The sequence below is a fragment of the Astatotilapia calliptera genome, chromosome 11 (genome assembly GCF_900246225.1).
Source record: "Astatotilapia calliptera chromosome 11, fAstCal1.2, whole genome shotgun sequence".
Taxonomy (NCBI): Eukaryota; Metazoa; Chordata; class Actinopteri; order Cichliformes; family Cichlidae; genus Astatotilapia; species Astatotilapia calliptera.
The window spans coordinates 35,597,888-35,616,967 of record NC_039312.1 but is presented as its reverse complement, the minus strand read 5'-3'; the positions used below and the strand labels follow the sequence as shown (position 1 = coordinate 35,616,967).

The following is a 19,080-nucleotide window of genomic DNA, read 5'->3' as shown; positions in this document are numbered from 1 at the left end:
TTGGGATTTGTTGACACTGTGAAATTTTGAATCAACATATTTTTCCTTTCAAATGTTTCTCGGATTGAACTTTTGATCTGTCATCTACGTTCTATTCTGAATAAAATATTGACATTTGCCATCTCCACATCATTGCATTCAGTTTTATTCACAATTTGTTTAGTGTCCCAGCTTTTTTGGAATCCGGTTTGTACACGGCGTGCTGCAGGGAAAAGCCTGTTCTAATGTTTGAGTCTAAGGTCTATTTGTTAGCACCTGGCGGCTCTTTTTTGCTTCTCATCCGTCTCTGCTCTTTCACGTGATTCAGTTTATTTTGAAAGGTTTCCACAGGATCTTGAGCTTTATTGTGAAAGGTTTATGTGGAACATAAACAAGCGGACACGCGATGGTGTTACCGTCGTTGTTGCTAACGACAACGCATTAAAACAGGCGCTTGTCCGTCCGTAGTGTGGTGATATTAAATATAAGAGAAAGAGAGAACTTTAAGAAATGAATGTAGCCACTACAGTGACATCAAAACATGAAAAAATATTGCTGTAAACAGTTTATTTTGCGACACCACAAAACAAACGATAGCGTAAAATGAAACGATGTTTTTATATCGTCATCGATATACATGGTTATATCGAACAGCCCTAACATCACCTGTCTCCACCTGCTGGCCATTAGACAGACTGCAGGTTAAGGCAGTCCTGAAAATCCTGCACCCAAACTTTGCACTCTAACCAGCTATTTGGCTGAATGCTGAAGACTAAAAACACATGTCTGCTCTGATCCTGCTCACACTGGAAAACACTGTGTGTGAGAGAAAGAGGGCTGGATGGCACGTGTTCATGTTGGAAGGAGAATATTTGTTTTCAGAGGAAATTCTGCAGAAATTCTGCCTGAACACAAGCAGAATGAATCCAGATGAATTCCACACTGGGACCATCACAGCGAGGCTGCTGTCCAAAAACAAATCTGCTCCAAGGCTTCACAAAGCTTCTGCAGTCCCACTCAGTCATATTTTCCCTCATGGTTCTGATGGAGCTCATGGAGGAAGGGCTGCTAACTGTAATGTTCCCGAGCCCTCGTCTATGTTAATGTGTAACACTGCAGAGCAAACAAACAGTCTAGAAACGAATTGTGTAAAAAGCAGTTGAAGCTTAGTTGCTCTGGACGTTAGCTCCGAAGCAACTAACAGAGATTTAATGAGCAAAAGGAAACTGTAGAGTTAAACATGAATCACTTCTTACAATAAAAGGTGTGTGTGTGTGTGTGCGTGTGTGTGTGTGTGTGTGTGCGTGTGTGTGTGTGTGTGTGTGTGTGTGTGTGTGTGTGTGTGTGTGTGTGTGTGTGTGTGACACAGAGAGAGCTGGATGGGAAGAATTCATGTTGGGAGCAGAACATTTGTTTTCTGAGGAAATTCTGCAGAAATTCTGTGTGAACAGGGTGAGAGGCGGCAGCCTGCCCATACGGAAAAGAAATAGTAAAAACTTATATGTGATTACTCATGAAAGTGGCCACTTTCATGAGTAAATCATATAAGGCTTACATGATTTACTCATGAAAGTGGCCACTTTCGCATTACTTTCATACATTGTTTTAGTAAGTATCAGAAACATACAAGTTTCATTATATAATTTTTCAAGGGATATTATATCTGTTTTCACACTTATATGCTTTTCATATAAGTTTCACACAAGACAGATACAAACTTTATAAGATTTATGTATATCTTTTCCATATGGGTGTCTCAGGGCTCTCGTGTATAGCACATTTATAATTATAGATATAATTACTAGGGCTGCAACGATACACAAAATTCACGGTTCGATATTTTTTCGATACAAAAAATGTTCATGCCTTTTTAATTTGTCATTGATTAAAATTATAAATATATATTTTAACTCAAAAGTACAGTTTTTATATGTAATGTTGCTGAAACAACAAACTCATTTAAAAAATAATAAATCTATCTGATGGAGGAATCCCTCATCTTTGGAAAAGAGAGTTTATTACAGAGAAATGGCTCTTTCCAAAATAAAAGCTATACTATCCGCTTCTTCTGGGCCATATTCTCAGCAGCATATTAAACATATCATATTGTTGCGGTTTTTTAATTTGTTGCGTTTTTTAACAGGATATTTGCAAAATGGTCTTTGATCAGTGGTTGATGATCAATTGTCATAATAATTTGCATATTATTGATCAAGGAACTGAGCTCACAGTCATTATGCAGATGTCCTGTTTATGAGGTTGGAAACCTGCAGTCAGCTGAGACTGAACAAGTCACCTGGTGATGACGAAACGTTTGTCCCACTGAAAACGTCCAGGTGAACAGAGTTGAACTACGGGGCGTCACAGCAGTTTACGACAGTTCGTATCGTGTTACGGTAGAGTTAAGCGGTGCAGCTGAAGTAAACATGCGGTAGTGTGAGAGAAGACTACGGTAAGCTATAAGCGTGTAACGTTGACTGTGAATGAAGGCGGTTTGTCTCCGTTAGCTTCCCCGGTTAGCTCGGAGCATTGTAGCTAGCGCCGCAGTGCTAAGCTAGCGGAGCAGCCGCGGTGCGTGTCGGGAAAGTTGAGCGGCCACACCGAGGGAAGTTTAGTGTCCTCGGCTCCAGCCTCAGGGCGCAAAAGCAGCTTGAAGTTATCGCGCCAGTCTCCGTTAAAACCTCTGACAGGTTTGAAGCTTCGCTCTCACAGAAACAAACTGGTTCATGGCTGAACTTCTCCTGTCGTTTGCTCAATAAACTCTCCCTTATCTACACTGGAGCCCTGCTGGTTTTACTGGACCGGGTGAAAATGTGGCTGCACTGAGTCCGCGTCCGTGCTGTCCCCTGACTGAGCTCCGTGCAGACCCCACAGGCGTGTTTCTCACCCCTGCAGCTCTTTCTCAGGTTTTTCTAATGATGCCACATCGTTGTTATATTTTTCTATTTTGCGCTTTAAAAGTACTAATCTGCCGACTAACCTACCAGTGAAACCATTCGCCAAGTTAATGTTTGCCGCGCGTCCTCACTTAGCACCAGCTCTATGATTCAGTCTGAGCAGCAGTGACCCTGCAGCTGAGGAAGCCTCCACCTCATGATGCAGGAGCAGGACACTTGGGTGGAGCAGCTGCTTGGTGTTGAGTAGGTTCTGAAACACGGACAGGAAGGTAGAAAGTGTCTGCTCGGCTCGCAGCAGCAGCAGCTCTGTCAGACCTTTGTCACTGTTCAGAGCTGTCACTTACAGAGGGCAGTTATTTCTTTAATGGTTGCTGTATAAACACAGTTGATTTGAAGCAGGAAGGAGGGTAATGTGACTTCTCTGGGAGGATGTGCTGGACTGCAATCGCTCCTAAAATAAAGGTTTGGATGTGTGACACAAACCATCCTCAGCTAAAGTGCTTTAAGTTTAGACGGCGAGCACAGAGATCGCTCTGCACTCGGGCCCACGCTTGGCTTCGGGGCCGGCCTCCATCACAGTGACTGCAGCACCGCGGTCGGTGTAACGCCTGTCTGTTGTCTGTGTTTCTGCAGATGGAGAATTACAGCAAAGCTCGCACCGTGGAGCAGCCGTGCGTCTGTCCGTTCCCCGGCCTCGCCGCCGACACGCCGGAGATCCACGTCAAAGATGGCAGCAAGATCCGCAACCTGCTGCGCTACGCTCTGAGCCGCATGGAGGCCAAAACCCGAGCGGCTGACGAGGAAGTACGACCTCAACCCGAGGAAGGCGGCGTAGAAGCACCGCAGGAGGCCCCGGGCCGGCCGCTCTGCAGACATGTTGTCTTCACCGCGAGCGGGAAGGGCGTCTCCAAAGCCATCACGTGCGCGGAGATCGTGAAGCGGCGTGTGAAAGGGCTGCACCAGCTCACCAAGCTCCTGTACGGCACCGTGGAGGAGGTGTGGGAGCCGCTGGAGCCCGCCGCTGGCCTCGACAGCCTCACGGTCAGCAGGAACCTGCCTGTCATCTGGATCCTCCTCTCCAGAGAGCCGCTGGACTCCAACCAGCCGGGGTACCAGGCGCCGGGCCGCTACGACGCCCTGTGGACGCAGGCGGCCAACAGGGAGGAGGGCGGAGGGTTCAGCGGGCAGAGACCTGGACACAGGAGAAAGCGAGGAGGGGGCGGTGGCGGCAGAGGGAAAGGATCCGGCCGTCAGAGCGGTCGGTCGAGAGAGGCGGCCAAAGGACAGAGTTGATTCAGATTTCTGAAGCAGCTGCTTGGAGCTCGGAAACTTTGTCCTCCTGAAAAGTCGTAGCTGGAGACGCAGCTCTCATCACGGCTGCGACCACGAACGGGGAGTTTGTGTCCGTTTGAATCTAGGAAGAGCCGGTCTGGTGGAAACTGCACACGTCTGAGAAGATGACCTCACACGGAGGTCCCGCAGAGTTAAATCAGCTTTAAGTTTCTGAGTCCCCGAGTTTAATTTGTGTGTGAGCTGATAAGAAAGCAGGAGGCGAGTGTTTCTCACACTGAACTTTGCTGTTTGTAAAATAAATGATTTTATTTACAAGAAGAAAAAGTTTGTTTGTGGGTTATTAAAGTGGTAAAACCAGGTTTATTTTCTCCCTTTAATTTCAGTTTCTGGGATCACGGCTGAATTTATTTGTGCTCGATTAGCTTTTAATTAGCAACCAGCCGAATAACGTGATATAAGAGATGGAGAGGAGGCCCTGCTGTGCAGAGCTGGGGCCACATTTCATAATGATGCCGCTTTGCTAAACGTGGGCGATGCAGCTTCTCTGCACGCAGCTCGCCTTGACCTGACGCCTCCTTTGACGGCCACCCTCCCTAACGGGTTTGATCCTTTGCTCGTACCGAGGCTGCTGAGCTCTGGATAGCTTTAGTAAGGTAAGGTAACTTTATTTATACCCAAAGGCAAGGTAAATTTGCTTTACAGAAAAATGACAGCATTTGACATCCCTTTAAAAACACACATACCTAGTAAATATATAAAACTCACTGTGGCACATATATAGTAATTTTAATATTTCGAATCAAAAACAGTTCTTATTTAATTCAGTGACAGCAACGGGGACAAAGCTATTTTTATAACGCTTTGTCCTGCATCTCGGAAATAGAAACCTCCGTCCTGAGGGAAGAAGCTGAAATTCACCCTTTAGAGGATGGGAACCATTTTTAAGGATTGATAAAGCCATCCTCTGTACCTGCTCAGAGTACAGGGAGGCTAAACAAGACTGTAGCTCACCTATCAGACGACTGGACCATCTCACTATCTGATTTAGAGTTTTTCTCTGTGACAGAGGTCTGACCGAACCATGCCACCAAACAAAAGGATAAAACAGACTCAATAAAAGAACGAGAAAACAAAGTTAAAATTTTTTGGTCAATGTGGAAATGAACAAGTTTCCTAAGGCAATAAAGGTGCTGGTGACCCTTTTTACAAACTGATTTGCAATTTTGATCAAAATAGCTACTTAGCCTTTCTTCAAAAATCAAGTGTCTGCTTAGGTTTGTTGTGTTTGAGCTCTCTTTGCTCTCAGCGTGGAGCTTCCACATTAGCGTGTCAGACGAGAGCGTTCAGACACGTGAGGCTGACCAGCTGGAGACGAGCCGCCTGATCGCTGCGTCTTTAACAACAGTTTCCTGCCACCTCTCTCTCACTCACACTCACACTCACACGCGCACACACACACACACACACACACACACACACACACACACACACACACACACACACACACACACACACACAGTGTGTGTAAGTGCTGAACCCACAAAATGTCAGTGCTCACATCAAACTGGCTCTCACAGGGAGCTGTTTTTATTGGACTTCATTACTTGGATTTCCAGAGAAAACTGAGTTCAGTCAGTGCTTTGGATGTTTGATCCCACAGGCAGCCCAGGTCGCACACACATACTTTGTTCAGTGATCGAAACCTTACAAAACAGGTGATTTTAGGGTTTTCAATAAGTGCTGCATCTACAGGAAGTGACAAAAACACAGCATGGGTTGTGGACTCTGCACTAGACTTACTGATCCGTCCTCCCCCGAGGAGCTGCAGCCCTCTGGTTTCCTTACTTTGTGGGAAACTCGAGGGCCGGTGTCCTGCAGGTTTTAGATGTGTCAGCTGGTTTAAACGGCTAAATGACCTCCTCAGCATGTCTTGAAGTTCTTCAGAGGTCTGGTAATGAACTAATCGTGTCATGCAGGTGTGTTGACCCAGGGTCAGATCTCAAACCTGCAGGACACCGGCCCTGGTAACTGTTGCTGGGATTTGGTGTTTTATAAATAAAGGTACTGGAATTGAATGGAGGACCAAAGCCTGGAGGTCATCTCAGGAGGTTGACCAGCTGTCGTCTCCTTTACAGATTTACAAAATCCAAATCTTTAATCCAAAGCAGGAGCCGAGCAGGTGGAGGCGGTCGGCATGGTGACGAAACCGGGTCACATGATGGCACATAAGGAGTGCCGACATGCAGCTGCCGGGCAGGTGTGTATGCTGACCAGGTAACTGAACAAAAGTGAAACTAAAGAGGGCGGGGACAGGAAGTGACACTGACCCGGGACCACAGAACCAAACAGGAAGTGGATTCAAAGAGAAACTGAGCTTGTTGAACTCTGCTGTTCTCCATACAAGCCTTTGAATCTGCCTCCCTGAGTTCAGCATGCAGGCTTGAAGCTGTGTGTGTGTGTGTGTGTGTGTGTGTGTGTGTGTGTGTGTGTGTGTGCGTGCGTGTGTGTGCGTGTGTGTGTGTGCGTGTGTGTGTGTGTGTGTGTGTGTAGTCTGCTGGTGATCCCGGTGGCATCTTGTGTTGCTCTTGATCCTTTTATCTCTTCGGTCGGCCTCCTCAGCCTCTCAGCTGCTCACAGCACAAGAGGATTACTCAGTTTTCCTGCAGCCGTCTGCGGCCGGAGTGGGGAATGGGCCGGTTTGGACGGGTACAGGAGGGGTTGGGGTTGCTCCTGGTCTTCTGGCTGACGATGGGGCTGGAGCCGGCTCAGGTTCGGCACCCTCTGCCCATGCTGTGGCTGATGCCGGGAAGCTCCAAGTTGGGCGGAGAGAATCTGACGGCAGACGTGGCTCCGGCTGTAAGACTGGCTCTGCAGGACCTAAAGAAACAACCGCCACCGCTGGGGAACTACGAGATCCAGCTCCAGCGGCTGGACTCACAGGTGGGTCTCAGACCTGGTGATTCGCTGCCTCTATGGGGGCACAACTCTGTTCTAAAAACTGCTTTAGCTTCTTGAAACCAGACGAGATGATTGAGCAACAGCACGTGCTCACCAGGCTCCAGCTCCTGCTCTCTGGTCCTTTTTAAACTCTAATGGGACAATAATTTAAAAAAGCGTGTTTTAGACCAGGAAAGTGTTACTGAGCTCAGAGCTCATAAACGTCTATGTAATTAGATGAGTCGCCATCTGCTGGTCATATAAAGAAAGTTAAAGATAAAGGAGGTTAAGCGTTAGCTTCACTCCGAAGCTGTGCCCGTGTTTATTTATCTGCAAAGGCTATTAAATATGGGCAATTTTCTAACTGATCTTTTTTCCCGTGTTGGAACAAATACGTCTGTTATTATTCTCTTTTTCTTTCACTGCAGAATTTCACACTGCAAAGCAAAACAGAAATCAATAAATAAATACACCAAAAATAGATCCGTAGCAGCAGATTTTACTCTCAGCCTCGTATCTCTGAAACTATCAAACATGCACGTTTTTCAGATGTGGACTCTAAAGCGACCACATGCATGTAATGAACAAACAACTAAAAGATCTGAACGGAAAAGGAAAAGTTATCCAAAGAGTTTCTTGATGCGTCATCCAGGTGAGGACGTCCCAAAAGTAATTCTGTTCATCTGGACGTTTTCAGTGATGTTACTGGAGCCGTTCCCCAACTATCTGCGAGCGCTGCTCGTGACCTTTGACCAGTGGCCATGAAAATGTGCTTATTAATGATAAAGGAAGTGACCTCACAGCCGTCACGCTGACGCGGACACTCAGTAGAACCTGCAGTCAGCTGAGACTGAGGAACTTGGGTGATGATGAAGTGTTTGAAAACATCCACATGAACAGAATCAACCTTTTTGGACTTCTAAAAATATTTCAGGTCATATCCAGGTCCATTGTTGGAAGCCTACACCTGGCACAGGTGGTGCTGCAAAGCTGAATGATGTTTCCGTTGAACCTCTGCTCCATGTTCTCGCAGCTGAAACATGCATGAACTCGACCCCGTGTCACAGCTATTCTCACCTGTCTTCCAGTGCGACCCTGCTAAAGCGCTCAAAGCCCTGTTTGATGCCATGTGGGCGGGGCCGAAGTACCTGCTGCTGTTTGGAGGGGTGTGTCCACCTGTAACGGCGCTCATCGCTCGCGCTCTTCCGGCGCTCGGCCTGGTGCAGGTGCTGACCTCAGCCTCACAGTGGTGACGTAATGCAGCCGTGTATATGACAGGTAACTTCTGCTTTCCCAGGTGTCTTTTGCGGCCTCGGCTCCCGGCCTGTCCAACAGGAAGTTGTACAGAAACCTGTTCAGCACGGTGCCGTCAGACCGAGCGCTGAACCAGGCCGCCGTGAAGCTGCTGCAGCGCTACAAGTGGACCAGAGTCGGCGTGGTCACGCAGGAAGGACCCAGACTCTCCGAGGTGAACGTGGGGCGTAGCTTCAGCCTTAAGCATGCACTCTTTCTAATGCCCAGCAGGGGGCGCGTTTACCGTGAGAACATGAAACTACTGTGCACCTGATCTCTGACCTCACTGAACATCTTTCTGATGACCTGCTGGTTCTCCTAAGAGTCAGGAGGGCTGGAATTAATGCGGCGTTGCATTCTGGTTACCAATCCTTTACCGTGAGAGCGCGCCGTGTCCTCTGGCCTCTCACCGCCACCTAGAAAATCTAAGATCTCAATGATGAAAACAGCTGAACCTTCAGAGACAGGCTGTTGTAACCAGGGGCCGACGTCACAATAGCCATGTCCATCTTTTATATACAGTCTATAGTGGTGACTCTGAAATAATGAAGATTTTCATGAAACTCTGATATCGTGGACTTAACCACCATCATCAGTGCCTCTTATATTTATTTCATTTCTCTGAATCGTAGCTGCACTAAAACCTAAAAGCAGGAGCCAGGAGAGCACGATGAGCTCTGCCACTGCAGCAGAGTAGGAGGGGTGGATAATAAAACAATCTTAGTCGTGTTTTTAAAGAAAGAAATTCTTTGTTTTCAGATTCACGTGTGAGTACTTCGTCTCTTCTGCCTTTTATGTTGTTTCTTATTTTCAATGTGGGTCAAACTAACCGGCCGATTTAAGTTGAAGGAATCTGAACTCTGAGGAAACCTTTAAGGCTTAAAGTGAACTTGCAGTTTTTGCACTTATGAAGTACTCACAGTACAATGAAGGAGAGGGACGGGTCTGTGAATGTTAGGGAATAACAGCCTCATGACGAAGCAGCTGTGAGACGTCCGACTACTTTTATTTGTGCAGATGAAGAAGGACCTGATCAGACAGCTGCTGAGAGCCGGCGTTCACGTCGCCGTCGCAGAAAGCCTCTCTGGAGACGTCTGCGGCCGCCTGAAGAAACTGAAGGTACAGGCGTCCCTTTACTTTTGCTCACTTCAGTCTCTTAGTGCCGTCAAAGCAGCTGAGCCTCATCCCAAACTCAAGGATTATTACTCGCTCTTATTTTGAAGGATGAGGACGTTCGCATCATCATCGCACAGCTGGAAGATGAGTCTGTGTCTGAGGTGTTCTGCTGTGTAAGTACTCTACAGAGCCAAAAGTATGTGGACACACTTTAAGGGCCTTTTAATCTTCCAGGGTTTCTGTAATAACATTTCTGGCTTTTCCAGATTTTAGCGTAGAAGCCTGTGATGGACACGGACCTGACCTGGTGGATAATACGAGCCTGTTGTCTTGTTTCCTCAGGCGTACAGACTGAACCTGTTTGGAGCTCGGTACCAGTGGCTCGTAGCTGGCGGAGGAGCAGCTGGGTGGAGGCTGGGGTGGAAGTTTTCTGGCTGTACGGCCAACAACCTCCTGGTGGCGGCAGACGGGTCCATCCGGCTGCAGGTCCGAGAGCTCGGCAACGCCAACACGCCGGGAGTCTCTGGACGGGTCAGAAACAGTTTGAAACAAACATGCAACAGTCAGGCTTGTAGAGCCGCAGGCAGCGGCTTTAGGCCACTGCTCTCCCTCACACTGGGTACAAAAGATGGCCCCACTGATGCTTTTTGGCTGTTGGAGCGAGAAATGATTACGCTGGGATACGAGGGAGGAGCTTTTTAGCAAACTGAACCTACAGACTGTGAGGGTTTCATCTACAAATGAAGCCAAAAACATGGGAGTCAAATTTATGGGCACTGACTCACTCAAAGTCGGCCTCAAGTGGTCATTAGTGGAACTGCAGGTTACGGCTTCAGGTTCCTCGCAGCCCCCCGAATCTGTGCAGGACAGATGGAGAGTTAGCCTGAAATACTAGTAATAATAATGCAAATATAATAACTTTTATTTAGATATAGCACTCTTCACAGGAGAAGAACCAAACTGAGCTTTAATCAAAGGACAACTTTTGGACTTTTGATCATCCTTAGAATAAAGCAGGTCCTTTAATGGTGGCCTTGTCCTGCAGACTCCTCAGGACTACCAGGACTCCTATCTCAGGCAGCTGATCCAGGAGGGGTCAGAGGTCAGCTCGCTGTACTCCTTCGCCTATGATGCCGTTTGGGTCGTTGCCAAAGCTCTGAGCCAGGCGACGGAGGCAGCGAAACAGAGAGAGAAATACAGCCCTCGGAGGAACGTGACGGTCAGCGAGGAGGAGGTGGCGAGGATGTTGCTGGAGGCCGTGAGGAGCACGCGGTTCGAAGGAGTCACAGTGAGCAGACACACAGTAACGAGCGTCACTGACCACACGTGGTCATCAGGCCTTTCAAAACAGAGCGTAGACGTCCAGCTGAAAGGCTTGAAGACCAACTCTCCTTTTTCCCGGTGTGCGCCTCACCGTGAACATGTTTGTGCTTTCAGGGTCCGGTTTTCTTTCGTAACGGGGAGAGAATGACGTCGATCGAGCTGCTCCAGTTTCAAGGTGCCAAAGATCCCAAAGTTAATTTGATGTAAACAATGATTTCGTGCTATATCACCGTCAGTCAGTGATGAATCCATGATGTGTGTGTGCTCAGTCAGCAGTGGTGTCCTGGTGGGGGAGTTCAATACCAGCACCCAACAACTCCGCCTGATGCACCACCTGCTCAGGTTCAAAGGTCAGAAACTAAACTTACATTTTATTTTGAAAGGCATCAAAACTGGAAGAGATGAAGAGTTAAAATGTAAAGCTGCGGTGAATTGCACCGTTAAAGCCGACCTGCTGCTCGGTGACGATGAACCAAAGATAAACACTGATCAGATGTGCTGATGCTGCAGGTCCAGGACCAGCTACAGACCAGCCTGCTGTCCTTCTGCAGCACCGTCACATCAGCCTCCTCCTGTACATCGTCATATCATCGGCTGCCGGTGTGACCGTCATCATCGCTCTGATCGTCCTTTTCTTCGTCATCGTCAACCACAAACGCCGGTACGACGTCTGTAAGTTCACCGACACGTTACAGCAAACAGTGAGAAACTGAGCGCCCTCTGCCCGCAGGCGGCTCGGCTCGGGCGGTGCATCCCAGGACGAGCTGCTCCTGCTGGGCGTCCTGCTCTCCTCCTCCTCGGTGCTGTTCTCCGGCCTGGACGAAGCCTCGCTGTCGGACTGGATGTTTGGGGTTCTTTGTTCTGTGAGTTCCGCCTGACCTGAGTCTTACACGGCGACCGCGAACTGAAAACACACAGCTCTGTCCCAGAAACAGCACGAGGCTGGAAAAATCGAGTATTCGTGGTTTGGAGTTTTTACCAGAGAGTTTAACTCAATCAGGAAGACACGCAGAGCAGTTTTTAGCTCAGGGTGATGCAAAAAGGATTAAAGTATGTTGTGATGTGTGAACGGGGCTCCTTGAAATATTTAATAATCATAATCAATTATGAAAATTCCTCCTTAATATCTGTCTATCCATCCATCCCAGCAGGCACACCCTGAACTGGTCGCCAGCCTGTCGCACACAGAGACACACAACCATTCACCTCACATTCACACCTTAAACGGTGGGAGGGTGGAGGCGTACCTGGCCTCACTCCTGCCTCTGCTGGATGTTAGATGAACTGCAGTTTATGATTGCTGGAGGTTTCACTAACTGTGAGAGATGATAAATGATATTCTGGGTCCTGCAGGTCCGTCTGTGGACTCTCGCCGTGGGGCACACTGTGGGCTTCGCTGCGCTCTTCACTAAAACGTGGAGGGTCTACTCGGTGTCCAGCATCAATCAGAAGGTAAATCAGCTGCTACAGTCTGCTCGTAGTTTCTGAACTCCTGTGAGCCTCAGACTATAAAACTATGAAATCCCTGAAGTCTTGTTTCTGATTGTTTCTCTGTACGTCCCACAGCAGAGCCGAGCGCCGTCAGCACGCTGCGTCCTATTCTGGTTATTCCTGGTGGACACGCTTGTTTTAACCTCCTGGCAAATCCTGGACCCCCTCAGATGGGTGGTGCTTCAGCACAACACAGAGGTCTTTAAATGCAAATATTTACTGTAAATCACAGCAAAGGGGCTGATGGGAAATGCATCTGAGCTTTCATCACCACTATTGTTTATCAGTCAGTGATTTAGTGAAAATTAGAAATAAAAATATATTTACTGTTTTACTGCTTTGAGAAATTCATCCATCGTCTGTCCGTCCGTCCATCCATCCATATCCACCCTTACTGCTGCTGAGTGGACCCTGGCCCCTGCTGCAGATGTAAACTGAAGATCATTTGTTTGTGTGGACTGACGCAAACCAACTGTTCTGGTCTTTCAGGGCGACGCTGCTGAGGAGGACGTCATCATCCGGCCGTACTCTGAACGCTGCAGCAGTGTTAACATGGAGCTGTGGCTCACTGTGGTCTATGGATACAAAGCACCTCTGCTGGTCAGACTCAAAGTCCTTATCAAATATCTGATGTTACGCTGCAGTTTAGGCCAAGTTGCAATCTTTAAGAACTACTATTATTATTATTAATAATAATAATACAGGCACACCCTGTATGGACCACTCTCCTGCTCTGTTTTACCACCTCTGGCTTCTCATGTACAATGAACAGAGCCTTAGCACCAAATATAAATTGTTGCAGATGGAAGAAGTCCTTTTTTGAGCCGTCCTACCTCTATTTATTTTCTTCTTTATCTTTGCAGAGCCTCTTTAGCATCACAATAAATAAGATTTATAATAAAAAAAAACAAATTGGGTTTTTTTTTTAAATATAAGAACATAAGTTTCCTAACATCAACATTTCTATTCCTGGACGTTAAAACACATGCACAGTTCACTGAATAATGAGCAAGAAGAAAACAGTTTGTAGCCTCATTAGCACCCCCATGCGGCCATACTGTTCATCACATGCCATAAAAATAGACTTCGTCCTGGGCAAGTAGTATATATTTAAAAAAAGCAAATAAATATTTTTATGCTGATATTTAAAATGTGAATTTTATAAATTAGCATCCATGTAATTGGTTTTGAGACATGTGTGACAAATTAGAGGTTTGATTTATTGATAATCAATTAGAAAACCAATCAGTGATTGTGATCTCACAGATTTCTCAGTTTGAGTTTGTTTTGTGATAAGTTTCAGAACAAAAATAACAAAGATGCTCTAATATCAGTAATGTTGTAACTTTTCCAGTTTTAAAACTGTTAATCATCAGCTGATTGAAACCAGATTTTTATGGCAGCTGTGATCCAAGTTTAACAGAGTCCATCCAAGACAGAGCTGCAGGATCAGAGCATCAGCAGCTCATCATGAGGGTCACTGGATTTCTGCGCTTTGATAAAACCTGATGTTTTGTCTTCAGCTTCTCGGATGTTTCCTGGCCCTGAACATCTGGACCGCAGAGGTCAACGAGCCGGCGGGCAGCGGCAAACACCTGGCGCTGAGCACGTTTGCCCTGACGGCGTTCAGCGTGTCAGGAGTGTCGGGATCGCTGCTGATGTCCCACAATCCTCCAGTTCAGTTCTGTGTGAGCAGCATCCTCATCCTCTGCTGCAACCTCTTCATCCTGAGCGGGTGGTTTGGACCGAAGGTCAGCGTCACGCCTCGTATTTTCATTCTTTCATTTAGACTTTGAGTCAAACGCAAACCCGCTGAGGGTAAAAGACTCACGATCGAGAGATGTCCGCAGTTTAGGTCACACCAACAGATGCTGCACATCTGGCAGGACCGATGCTGCGTGTTGGACTCTTGCTTGTTTTCTATGGCAATGAGCAAATGTTACCCAACAGGAGGCCATGACAGGCTGAAGGGCAGTCAGCTGTTAGGTCGCAGACAGATGCAGACACCGCTGTTTTCGTGGCTCCTCCTTCATCACACATGAACGATGATGACTGACCTTTGTCTACTTGCAGATTGTGTTTGTGTGCTGGAGCGGCGGCGGCGGCGGCCTGCAGCGGGCGTCCGGGCTGCAGGGTGATGCTGCACAGGAAGATGAAGATCAGCTGAGCAGGTTGAATCAGCAGCTCAGGAGTGAAAGTGCACAGGTGAAGCGTTACACCTGCCTTTGTGAACAGTCAGCTGCAGCGAGAGAATAGAAGCACAACACAGAAGGAACAGTTTTATAACCGACGCCTGTTTTTCCTTCCTTCAAATTAAATTTGATGTAGTTTGAAGATTTGGCGAGCTTTTTCTCCACTTCCACTTAGATCCATAATTAGTTGGACAAAGACAGTTTTTGTCGTTTTGCATCTGTACACAATCAAAACTATCAAAACCTTCTACCACACATAGATTTTAAATCTAATAATGAAGACGTGAGTGAAGTGCAGGCTTCCACTTTGAATTCAAGGGGTTTCAAATATTGCTTAAACTGTTTATACACAGTCACTGACGCTGAGAGTTAAACTTTACTGGACCAATGAGCAGCTTCACTTTGATCCTGTTATGTCAGGGGAAATGAAGCAGATAAAATCACTGATGTTTATTCAAAGTGTTGAAATAGTATTTTATCGCTTTCATACACAAACATCACAAAATGTAACCAAGCCAAGAACACTTTGAAAGAGGTGGCGTGTCATTGTCCGAGTCTACAAGCAGGAAACAGCTTCATGAAGTTCACAGCAAGCTGCAAAAGGCTGGTTACACTCACGATGGCGGAGGCAGCGTGATGATACGGGCATGCATGGCTGCCTGGAGCCAGCTCACTGCTGATTACTGCTGATGTGACCGAAGCAGTGGGCTGAACTCTCTGCTCACATTCACACAGAGCTTCACAGTGCACGTGGATAACGAGCAAATCAAACTGCACAAAGCAACCCAAGAGTTTCTCACGGCATGAAATGGGGTTTTCTTCCATATGCAAGTCATCCAGATGTTCTTAGTGCAGTAGAGTTATTAAATACAAAAATGAAGGCAGAGACACACAAACCAGCTGAAGGTGCTGCAGGAAGAACCTGCACTGCCTCTGAAAACAGAGATCGGTGTAAGAAAATGTCTCTAATTACTAAACAGTTCATGCAAAGTTTTTTTTTTAATTCCTTAAATTAAAGTTGAACATCTGGACTTTGATCTGTTATTTAAAACTCACTGTGGTGGAGTAGAGAGGCGGAGCTATAGCAAATTATAGGCTTAAGCGTGTTTAACTACTTAAATGGAGCTTCACTGAGACAGTCTGTCTCTGTCGCTGTCTGCGCTTCATTAAATATTGGTTGGATTTTAATGTTTTATTCCCAGATGTGCATTTTTACGTGTGTGGTTTGTTTGTTTGCAGCTGGATGTGGAAATAGAAATCATCAGAATGGAGCTTTCTGAGACATCGGGGACGTTTCAGCGTCTGATGAGAGACAAACACGGTAATCATCACTCGCTCTGAGAGTTAAACATATGTACTCTGTCAGTGTGTGACTCCTGATAAGTACATAAAAGCATTTTTCCCGTGAAGCAGCCGAAATCGGATCAGTGACTCATGAAGCTCAGATCTGTGCGAAAAACACAAACAGCAAGAGCGAAGCTTCGACCCTGAAAGACATCAACTCACCCGAACAGTGAGTCCAACACACAAAACACCTGAGGGAAACATAGCAAACATTTTCTTGCTCATGTGTCTGTAAAGTCAAACGTGTATCGATAATTACATTGACATTATCTGGAAGTCCCACAGGATCTTGGCTCACTGAGCACGCGGTCGGTTGGGGCCATCTTCCTGATTTACTTGTGTATGCTAGTTGTCTCATCCTGTGGTAGTGACGCTTACTGCCTCCATGTCCTGCTTTTCACTTAGCGTACAGCCTCAGGGTGCTGGCTTTAGGGTGAAACCCTCCATGCATGGTGAGGAGCTTCCTTGTTTTGATGTTAGTGGCGTCTATTTCAGGACCTGCCTGACCCTCTGCAGGAACTTGGTAGTTGCAGCTTTCCTAGCGGCCTCTTCATGGTTCCCATCTACCTGTGGGATGCCCAGGTACTTGTAGCTGTCCTCTATGTCTATGGGATTGCACTTCTGGAAGTTTAGAGTATCTTCCCTCTCTTTGTTACCACCCGACTACACTTCTCCAGTCCGAACGACATTCCAATGTCATTGCTGTATAGCCTGGTAGTGTGGATCAGTGAATCGATGTCTCGTTCACTCTTGGCATACAGCTTGATGTCATCCATGTACAGGAGGTGGCTGACAACTGCTCCGTTCCGTAGTCGGTATCCGTAGCCAGTCTTGTTAATGATCTCACTGAGGGGGTTCAGGCCTATGCAGAACAGCAGTGGGGACAGAGCATCTCCTTGGTAGATCCCGCACTTGATGGTAACTTGTGCTATGGGCTTGGAGTTGGCCTCTAGTGTTGTACGCCACATCCCCATTGAGTTCCTGATGAAGGCTCTCAGGGTCCTGTTGATCTTGTACAGGTGTTGGCATTAGGCAGTGAGGGGCATCGAGTCATGGGCCTTCTTGAAGTCAAACCAAGGCAGTGCACAGGTTGGTCAGTCTGGTCTTGCAGTCTTGGGTGACTGCTCGGTCTGCTAGTAGCTGGTGTTTCTCCATCCACGTATTGAGCCATGTGTCTGTTCATCCACTATGATGCCTCGCAGGTTCTTCCACATGGTCCTGAGTCAGGTTATTGGCCGGTAGTTGGATGGGCCAGTTCCTTCTGGGCTCCTTTGGCATCAGGAGTGTCCCGCCTTCAGTTAGCCATTCCAGGCGTCTCTCATTGATTAGCAGGCAGTTCGTTTGTGCTAATTGATGCTAATGGAGTGCAGTCAGCTTCTTTTGCCAGTATAGGTGTCTGTCATGTCCAACTCATCATACTGGAGACCCTTTTTGGTATGTCTGCCACTGTGATGGTTACTGGTCCCTGTTCAGGGAGGTTGCCATGCTCTGCTCTTAGATCCACTAAGGCCTTCTTGTTATGTTCTGCGTCCTTCACCCATATACTCTTCCAGTATTGCTCCGTCTCCAGCCTCGGTGGTGTTGTTCTCATATTGGTCCCCTGCCACTGAGAGTACACCTTGGACGGGTCTGTGGAGAACAGCTGGTTTATTCTCCTGCCTTCCATCTCTCTGGCGCACCGCTTTAGCCAAAGCTGTGAGTCTTTGCTTGGCAGTTTCCAAGGCCTCAGGTATGGACTGCTTGCTGTACTTCTTAGGTGTCCTTTTCTTCATCACACCTTTCTGCAGCTCTGATAGCTGACGAAATTGCTCCGTTCTACCTTGATCGTGGCCTCTAGTTTCCTTCTCGATGCTACTCCTTGTGACTGTTCATCAAGCATCTCTGTGAACACTGGCTCCCCCTTGCTGTAGAATTTGTGTTGTACCTTATCGACCTCTACTTGTGACAGCATTTACGTCTTGCCGATGTCTGTACACCGAGTTACCAGATGTTTCACCGTCAGTTTGCATGTCGGGTATCAAATATTCCAGAGATCCCCTTCATGTAACCCCTTCTGCTGGGGTTACTTAGTCGCATTCCCACAGCGCCCTGTCCTCATCTGAAGATGAACATATTTTTGTGAATAATGACATTTTCCAAATTTCAGTGCAGTTTTCTTGCATAAATATAAACTTAAGCCAATCAGTGTCCTTAATAAATGTATTTAACAGAAAAATGACACATTAGAGGCGCGTGAATATTTGAAGTGGAAGAAGTTTTACTGCTTCTCTTCCTGTCTGTGATTTCTGTCAGCATGCGGCGCCGCCTGTCGGTCCAGCTGCCCATCCTCCATCATTCCTACCTGCCCGCGATCGGTGGCGTCAGCTCCAGCAGCTCCAGCCTGTTCAGCAGCCAGGAAGTCTTTGTCGATCAGCACAATAACTCATTGTACACCTGATGGCAGGAAGCTGCAACTTTGACCTCCTTGGGAAAGAAATATGAGACTTTATGCTGCGCTTACACAAATCAGCCAGAACATTCAAATCACCTGCAAATATTTTAACCTCGGTGTTTGAGGTGTGTTGGGGAGGCTGCTGCCATCTGGGAGTGCCACGACCACCGCACTGTGAACCCAAACGCCCAAAGTACTTAAATAAATTAAGTAATGCTAACTTGATTTTTAAAAAACATTTATACTCAGTTCATTTTACACTTTGTTCCATTTAAGTTTAATTTAACTTATTATTTTTAAACAAGTTCAACTATTTTGCATATTAAGTACCTGCTACTTAAAAAATTAAGTTAATTTTACTGATTTATTTAAATGATATGGCAGTCATGTTTGGAAGGTTTCAGGTCAGTTTGACCCCAAACGTAAAGACATTAGAAGGCAGGAGTCTGACGTAACAGCTGGACTGATTCTGAGGAGACAAAGGAATAAAAGTAAAATGGCCTCGACGTTTTTGTTTCATTGCTTTGTTGTTGTTTTTGTGGTTGCTTTTATTTCCTCTTTCAAACATTACATAAACATTTTAAACATTTAAAAAAACAATTTGATTTAAAAATAATGAATTTGTTGGGCATTTAAAAAATGTGAGTGTTTTATTTACATTTAAAATGTTTTCAAATTTTCTTTTCTTCTAATAAAGAAGTGAGGTAATTTCCTGTCAGATATGAAGCTCCGCCCACTCGTCTGCAGTTGATAATTTTGAAATGTGAGTGGGCGGGATTGAAGA

The 19,080-nt window shown here is 46.5% G+C and overlaps 2 protein-coding genes across 7 annotated transcripts; both read left to right on the top strand.

Annotated features, from left to right (window-relative positions):
• The first annotated feature begins 2,274 nt into the window (after positions 1-2,274).
• Positions 2,275-4,493, top strand: rpp25l (ribonuclease P/MRP 25 subunit-like). 4 transcript variants are annotated; one of them, XM_026184302.1, is made up of 2 exons: positions 2,275-2,381; positions 3,510-4,493. In XM_026184302.1, exon 2 carries the CDS (start codon positions 3,510-3,512, stop codon positions 4,167-4,169), a length of 660 nt encoding a protein of 219 aa, XP_026040087.1. In that variant the 5' UTR covers positions 2,275-2,381; the 3' UTR covers positions 4,170-4,493. The 4 variants fall into 4 exon arrangements, with proteins under 4 accessions (XP_026040087.1, XP_026040085.1, XP_026040088.1 ...); XM_026184300.1 differs by having other exon boundaries at positions 2,276-2,431; XM_026184303.1 differs by lacking the exon at positions 2,275-2,381 and adding an exon at positions 2,438-2,669.
• A 2,291-nt stretch (positions 4,494-6,784) lies between these two features.
• LOC113032727 (gamma-aminobutyric acid type B receptor subunit 2-like) lies at positions 6,785-18,802 on the top strand. Of its 3 annotated transcripts, none has more exons than XM_026185789.1 (19): positions 6,785-7,109; positions 8,195-8,332; positions 8,404-8,574; positions 9,417-9,518; positions 9,623-9,688; positions 9,858-10,046; positions 10,561-10,803; positions 10,953-11,013; positions 11,108-11,188; positions 11,349-11,499; positions 11,569-11,701; positions 12,192-12,290; positions 12,405-12,527; positions 12,819-12,929; positions 13,853-14,080; positions 14,403-14,534; positions 15,761-15,842; positions 15,935-16,034; positions 18,158-18,802. In XM_026185789.1, the coding sequence occupies exons 1-19, from the start codon at positions 6,858-6,860 to the stop codon at positions 18,300-18,302; spliced, it is 2,607 nt and encodes an 868-aa protein (XP_026041574.1). In that variant the 5' UTR covers positions 6,785-6,857; the 3' UTR covers positions 18,303-18,802. The 3 variants fall into 3 exon arrangements, with proteins under 3 accessions (XP_026041574.1, XP_026041573.1, XP_026041575.1); XM_026185788.1 differs by having other exon boundaries at positions 15,932-16,034; XM_026185790.1 differs by lacking the exons at positions 8,195-8,332; positions 8,404-8,574 and having other exon boundaries at positions 15,932-16,034.
• The last annotated feature ends 278 nt before the right edge of the window (positions 18,803-19,080 follow it).